The following is a 7,254-nucleotide window of genomic DNA, read 5'->3' as shown; positions in this document are numbered from 1 at the left end:
CCCTGCTGCCCAGGCAGCCCTCGGGGCCCGGCCAGGGCTCCAGGACAAGGGGGCAGCTGGGTCCTTGCCTGTGTACCCCAAAACCCCCAGCTAATTCCCCTTGTCTCTACTGGAGAAGGAGGCAGGCAGCAGGGATGGAGGTAAGCTCCCTCCTCCTGAGCCACCCTGTGGCAAGGGGGTCACAGCTCCCTCCTCTGCGCGGTTTTCAGGTGGCAGTTATCCTCACTGTGTCCCATCAGCCTGCAATGGGTGCAGAGGGACTTCCCTTCTAGCTAGGCAAAAAGACTGGGTGGGTAATCCTGGTGCTGGCCCCACGCCAGCCCCTTTCCAGACAGGGATGTGCCAGCTGTGCCCTGAGAGCATCCCCTGCTCCGAAAGGCAGGAGCACCTCTGCACGGAGCTGGGCAGCTGGGAGGGTTCAGAGACCAGCAGAGGGGAGACATTGCAGCTGTCCTGCACCCCTGCCATGGGTGGCAGGATGGCAGGGAGGCATGGCAGGGTACGGCAGGGTGGCATGGCAGGGTACGGCAGGGTGGCATGGCAGGGTACGGCAGGGTGGCATGGCAGGGTATGGCAGGGCAGCATGGCAGGGCATGGCAGCGCTCAGGGCCAGGCAGCTGGCACGGCCGGGGCAAGCACTCACTTGAGCAGGCGCATGCCAGCCGTGGCACCCAGGTAGAGCGGGGTGCCTGCGTGCTTCTCCTTGGGCACATCCCTCAGAGCCTGATTCAGGCAGTGCACCAGGCTTGTCCCAGCAGCCGGAGGGTTGGAGCTGTAGCTGGAGATGCCGGGACCTGTGGAGAGGAAGCTGTTCAAAAGGCAGGCGCTGCAGGTTTCTGTGGGCATGGAGCCATTCAGAGTCCAGCCACATCCCCCTGCCCATGCCGCATCCCCACTGGCTCACAGCTGGGGAAAGGTTGCTGAAATGGAGCATGGAAAACCATCCCTTGCTCCTTTGCGGGGCTAGGCAAGGAGCTGAATTGTTTCCTGGTGGTTCTATGGGTGCCAGGAAAAGGTAAACCACAGGCATACAGGGCTGCAGGCCTTGGGGGAGATGGAGGAATTTTTGGAAACAGAGCTGGACCCCTTATAACACCTCACTGTGCTGGTGCCTCCTCAAGGAGGCAGCTGGGCACGGCAGGGGCATCCACACCATCATGGTGCCTTGGCCACAGGGGATGTGCCAGCCCCTGCCACTGGCCCCCGGGGACTGGGACAGCCCTTACCCTCCATGTCACACATGCTGTGCTCGCTGACCACCCCGGTGTCGTTCTCCTTGTCTGCAGGCCACTTGTAGATGAACATGGCTGTGTGGGAAGACCCGGCGTCCAGCACGATGCCATACTGCAGGGGGGAGGCAGCAGGTCAGGATGGAGGCAGGAGACCCCCGGCTGCCCCAGGCCATCCCGAGCGAAGGCACTGAGGCTCAATGACCCCGCCGTGCCTGGCTGGTCCTGCCCTGCCTGGCAGCTCCAGAAGCATCTTTTGGCAGAGGCAAGTGCTGCTCAGCCCAGCACGGGCACAGTCCTGCCCATGCCTGCCTGCATGGGCCCTGCCGGGGATGCGGCTGGGGAGCAGGGGCTCTCCCCAGCTGGGGATAGGGGATACTGCCCACCCCAGGATGTCGCTTGGCACAGCACAGGGACTCCAGCTTTTTGGGCACGGGGACCCCCCTTGCCTCCTGGAGCACAGACTGGGGGGCTCTCCCTGCCCCCTGGCTGGCTTGGTCCTGGCTCCCCGCAGCATCGCTCCCGGCTGGCAGGCATCTGTGCTGAGTGGTGCCGGGGTCCCTGGCACCGGCAGCGGGGGGGACACCTGGGTGCAGCCCCCCAGGATGCAGCTGGCCAAAGAAGGGCACCGTGTCCCTCCTGCCCTTGTATGGCTCGGCCATTCCCCAGCTATAAATAACCCTGCTCCCTCCTGCCAAACAAGGTTACTCAGTTCCCAGAGAGGGGCTGCCCTGAGCTGCCTTCATCCACCCGATCAGACCCTCTGCCTCAGCCCCCGCCACCCACGGGCTCAGGGCTGCTGGCGCTGGCCCCTCCATGCCCTGGCCGGAGCGGCTTCACTGCCAGAGGATAGACTGCAAGTTGCAGGGGGGAAGCAGGTGAGCATCTCGGGTGAAGCCACTTCAGGCTCAAACCTGGCTTCTGCAAAGGCTCTGTCTGCTCCCTGCCCTGTGGGGACCCAGGGGGAGCCCCTGGGCTGGGGCAGGCAGCGCCCGGGCGCCACCATAGGTCACAACCCTATCCCCATCCCCATCCCTGTCCCTGCCAGCCACGAGCAGGCTCCAGCCTGGGTGGCTGCAGGGTTGGGTTTTGGCCAGCTCAGGCAGCACAAATGAAGTGTCGCGGCACAGGCAGGGATGCCTGGGGTCCCTACCTAGGGGCAGCCCCCATTCCCACGTGGACCCATGGACCCACATCTGCTCCCCCAGGGAACATTTGCAATGGATGACCCCTCCCAGCCTCACGTGCTCTGGGCCTAAAGCATGAGCCAGTAGAGGCCCCTCTGTGGCCACACTGTGGCTGCTGCGCCACGGTACTGGTGTGGGGGAGCAGCTCCCAGCGATGCTGAACACTGCAGAGAGGAGCGGGAGGCTCTGACAGCCTTTGCCCCCTTCAGCTGCTGCTCCAAAGCACAAAGCTGGGGAGCAGGACGCCCAGTTTGGGCCATTTCTGGGCTGGGTGCTAGAGGTTGGTGCCCTGAGTAGCCTCGGGGGGGCTCTGAGCCCCCTCCTCTGCCCAGGGTGCCACGGACCACGCGCCCCCTGGCACTGGGTGTCCCCCCAGTCCCTCCTCACCATAGCACCCTCTGCCTTGCCTGCCCGCCCCAGGGCCCCGTGGGCGCCCCCTACGCCCCCAGATGGGCAATCGCCCACCAGGCACAAGCACAAGCACAAGCAATGCTGGGTCTGCCCCAGCGAAGGTGCCCGCTGGCATGTCCCCACCGGCTCCCACCCCATGGGCCCCTCGGCATGTCCCCTTCACTGTCCCACCCTCCCCATGAGGGGTCCCTGGGGAGGGCCCAACCCCAGCAGATCCCCCTGCCCACGTCTGCCATGTCTGCGCCCATGCACCCTGCAGCCACCATGCAGACTTCCTGGGTGTCCTCGCAGGGCACCACAACCCCTCCGTGCCACTATCACCTGGAATGGTATTACCATTAGCAGGATCACCCCCAAAGTGACCCCCAAACCCGAGGCTGAGCACAGCTGGGACCCCAGGAGCGGTTTCCAGCCAGGATGACATGGGGGGGATGCAGCCTGTGGAGGGGGATGAGGCTGGAGATGGGGATACCCACGGGGTGGCAGGAGCTAAGAAATGCTGGAGCAGGAGGCAGTGAGGGTGACCTGCAGCACCGGGGATACCCGGTGCCACACACCAGGCATGGGGACAGCCCGGCAGGCGCAGCGCTGGGGATGCCAGACCGATCCTGCGGCAGGAGTGGACGTGGCCATGCGAGCCCGGGCACACGTCTGGATCCAGGGTGGGCAGGGGAAGCCTCACACGCCTGGGGGAACCTTGATCGGGGGATTTCCTCCTGCCTTTGCCAGTACTGGCTGGGGTGGGCCCTGCTTCCAGCCCCACGGAGAGACAGCACAGGGGTGCACGCATGGGGCTGGACACGGGGGGGTTGCATGTGTCGGGGGTGCACATGTGCATGGATGAGCATGCATGCATGTGTGCATGTGGTGTGCGTGCCTGCAGGTGTGCACATGGGGAGTGTGTGCATGTGCATATGCACGTGTGTACAAATTTAGGCAGGGAGGTGCGTGCACATGGGTGTGCACGGGTGGGGTGTACATGCACACAGGTGTGCCGACGTGTTTGTGTGCATGTGGCGGCATGTGTGTCTGTGCGTACAATGCATTTAGGTGGGTGTACATGTGTGGGTGTGCATGGACACGTGTGTGAGTGTGCACTGTGTGGGCACGCATGTGGCTGTGTGCGTGCCTGGGGCAGCCATGCTGCCTGCTCAGGCCCCGGGGAAGCGGAGCACAAGTGGCTGCAACTGCAGCTCTGCTGCCCACGCAGGGTGGCCAGCAGTGACCAGGGCAAGCCCTGCAGGCAGGTGTCAAGTTTGGGGCAACAGTGACACCGTCGCAGGCTGCAGAAACCAGCTGCCCCGCACAGGCATGTCCTGGTGCCCTTTGCTGCCAGCGCCTGTGGGTTGGGGTGGGGGTTTCTCCTCCCAGATCCCAGTGTCTGGGCGGGCAGAGCCCATCACTCCCAGCTGCAGGGTGGTGAAGCTGGGCAGCAGCCCCAGGATGGTCCGTGGGATCTCCCAACCAGCAGCAGCCCGGCCCCAGCAGTGAAGGCAGCAGCGCTCAGGCCCAGCCAAGGTAGTGACGTGCAGCAACACAAAGCGTCGCAGCATGGTGGGTGCTGCCAGCTGCAGGGAGTGCCCAGCACCCAGCCAGCTGCTGACACCAGGGCTCACTCCCTGGCTGCCCCGGCATGAGAGGAGTCGCCGCGGCCTTGCGCCAGCCCCCTCTGCCCCCCTCCCGGGGTGCGCAGGAGTTTGCACCCCAGCCTGTCCCCGCGGAGGAGCCATGCACCATGGTGGCGCTGGTGGCAGCAAGCAGGGGTGGAAGCCACGTGCACAGGCGTGTGCAGGAAGGGGTCGAGGCAGACCTGGACGGCCCCGAGGGTCCCCAGGGATGAAGGAGAGGTCCCGTCCCCTCCTCCAGACCCTGGGGTACACAGACACCTCCAGCACCCACATGGGAATCAGGGGTGGGCTCACCCACAGCGGGGCTGCGATGGTGCCAGCCTCTGTCCCAGCTCCTGCCCCAGCCCCTGTCCCCATCCCAGCCCCTGGGCGTCAGAGCCACTGCCTCACCCAGAACAGAGCGAGCTGCCATGCGGGCTTGAACCGTGGCCGAGCTGTGGGCTTACAGCCACGCAGGGGGCACAGGCAGTCGTCTGCAGTGGCCCTGCAGACAGGAAGCCCCGGGAGGGAGAAACCCGGCTGGAAGCCCATCTCATTAGTGATTTGCAGCGTAAGCACTGCCCTTGGCTCTTTCAGCCAAGGTGTCCTGCGCCTGCCAATGAGCAGGATGGAAATGAGGGCTGGAGGGACAAGGATGCCCGAGCACGCTCCCGTGCTGGCGCCTGGCTCCCATCATCCCTCTCATCTGTCCCGGCACGCTCGGCTGCCGGCACCCCAGGGCTTGGTGGGGCCTTGCACATGTGTTTGTGGCCCTGGCCCCAGCCCCTGGCACAGGGATGACGGATTTTTACAACAGCAGGACCTCCTGACCCTGATGATGACACAGGGCTGGGGGACACGGGGGTCCCTGGTGTGGCCCCGCATCGGGACAGCGTCCCCACACTGCCCCTGGCCCTGCTGCCTCCTGGGTCATCCGTGGCTCCGCAGGTTCTGCCCCACCTTGGCGTTGCTCAGCCCAGCCCAAGCCAGGGCTGCTCAGCCCTTGGCTGCAGCGGGGACACAGAGGGCGGGAATGTCCCCAAAGGCCACAGGGCAGTGAAGGCACAAGAGGGGCCCAGGTCTCCCGGTGAGTCCATGGCTCTGCCCAGGAACATCCCACACCCTGGGGAGGTGGCAGAGGGGACACTGAGAACTGCCTGTCCTGCTGTAGCCCGGCACCACACCCCGTGGCCATGGCCATGGCCATGGCCGGGCCTCCAGCCCCCCACCCCACAGGCTCTCTGGGTGGCCCCCACAGTGCAGCAGGGCTCAGCCTGGCCCCACAAATTCCCACCCCCCTCGAGAGCAGCGAGGCCCAGGGGCCCCAGGTCTGTGGTGGGTTACACTGCTTTCCTTCCTGCAGTGGGAGCCTCAGCTCCCCCAGGGCGGCTGGCAGGGGAAGAGCCCGGCAGGCTTTGTAATGGCCAGTGAAGAGATTTGCCAGAAGAAGGAAAAAAAGGGGTGTCAAAAGAAGGCAGCAGCTCCAAGCCGTCAGGTGAAGGTGCTGTAAGCCCTGCTGCAGACCTGCGAGGGAAGGGGAACACTGCACTCCCAGGACGAGTCCCTCCGGTGGCAGGATAACTAATCTGGAGTATTTTTAGGGCTATATTCCAAGCAAAGGAGCTGGGAAGGGAAGACACGGAGCCATAGCTCAGCACTGAACAGTGCTATCGTCCAGCAGCAGCTGCTAACGGGGATTGAGCCAGCAAGAACCATGTCTTCCCCAGGCGGGAGGGGAGGGCGTGCCCAGGGACGCCCCCACCAGGACCAATCTCTTCTAAATCATGTCTGCACATTTTGGGCTGAGTGAGACTAAGACAAAGTTTTGCATCCCCAAAACAGCCCTTTGTGCAAAAGCAAACCCCTCGGTGCCTGCCTGGGGCCACCCCCACATGCTGGACCCCACGTGCACTTGGAACGTCTGGGAATGGTGCAAGGCCCAAGTCCCTGGGCTGGGTAGCACAGTCTCGGGCAGAGCAGGCCCAGGACCCATGGGAGTGTTTGGGGATGCTCAGGCCCAAATCGCAGAGCTGCCTGCAGACTGGAAGGTGCTACCAACCAGAGAGAGAAAAAGCACAAAAAAGTGCAAAAATTAAATTTCTGGGAATGCATGTGGCTTAAAAGCCAAGCTCCAGCTTTGAATCAGGAGGAGAAAAGCCTTCCCGGGCTGACCCAAGTGCTACATGCAGGGCTCTCAGCACTGACCTGTCTGATTCCCCTGAGTCCAAAGAGACAAAATCTGTTTTGAAACCAGCTACAGGCACTGTTCGATGTGCCCCAGCACGCGGCCATGGGTGGCACTGGGGAAGAGGTAACCATCGCTAGTGACACTGACAGCAGCGAGCGTTGCCTTGGCTAAGCCAGCTCGTTTTCTCAACCCAATCTGACAAACCTGGAGAGAAGGCAACGCATCTGGCATTCAGGTTGGCTCCAAAAGATTCCAAGCAAATTGCTTGGGATGAGAAAAAGGGGGTTTTGGATGAACCATTTTCCAGGATGAGAGCCCGCTCCCCAAGGAATAGCTCAGTCTGTCGCCATAAAAATAGAGGGCCTTTTTAAAACGGAAGGCTTGGGCTGCAAAAGAGCCAACTGGGGGACTTGGCCAACAAGAAATGAGCTGGGCATCTGAATTTACAATGAAAAAGAAAAAAAAGCAGCTCGTTTTCATAGGGAAGTGCCATTCTGGTCCGGCAGCAGCAGCTCAGGTGATGCAGCTGGAGCCCGGGAAGGCCGGGAGATGCCGGGGTGCTCTGGGGTGCCCCGTCCCCAGGCACTGACGTGGCTGCTCCGGCCTGGGGGGCCGCACCCCGACTCGGCGCC

At 63.4% G+C, this 7,254-nt stretch overlaps 1 protein-coding gene across 1 annotated transcript in view; it reads right to left on the bottom strand.

The window, feature by feature from the left end:
• The window catches only part of ENTPD2 (ectonucleoside triphosphate diphosphohydrolase 2), a 9,208-nt gene extending 4,828 nt beyond the window's left edge, over positions 1 to 4,380 (bottom strand). Inside the window, exons 1-4 of the mRNA XM_035891864.1 lie at positions 4,135 to 4,380; positions 1,227 to 1,344; positions 644 to 794; positions 332 to 346 (exon numbers count right to left, since the gene is read on the bottom strand). Of these exons, the coding sequence (XP_035747757.1) occupies positions 332 to 346; positions 644 to 794; positions 1,227 to 1,344; positions 4,135 to 4,380 (530 nt within the window). The remainder of the gene's footprint in view (positions 1 to 331; positions 347 to 643; positions 795 to 1,226; positions 1,345 to 4,134) is intronic.
• Positions 4,381 to 7,254: the final 2,874 nt, after the last annotated feature.

This window comes from Egretta garzetta, unplaced genomic scaffold (genome assembly GCF_000687185.1).
Source record: "Egretta garzetta isolate BGI_Z169 unplaced genomic scaffold, ASM68718v1 scaffold143, whole genome shotgun sequence".
NCBI classification, from domain to species: domain Eukaryota; kingdom Metazoa; phylum Chordata; class Aves; order Pelecaniformes; family Ardeidae; genus Egretta; species Egretta garzetta.
The sequence above is the reverse complement of the archived record's forward strand: the minus strand, read 5'-3'. Positions and strand labels throughout refer to the sequence as shown.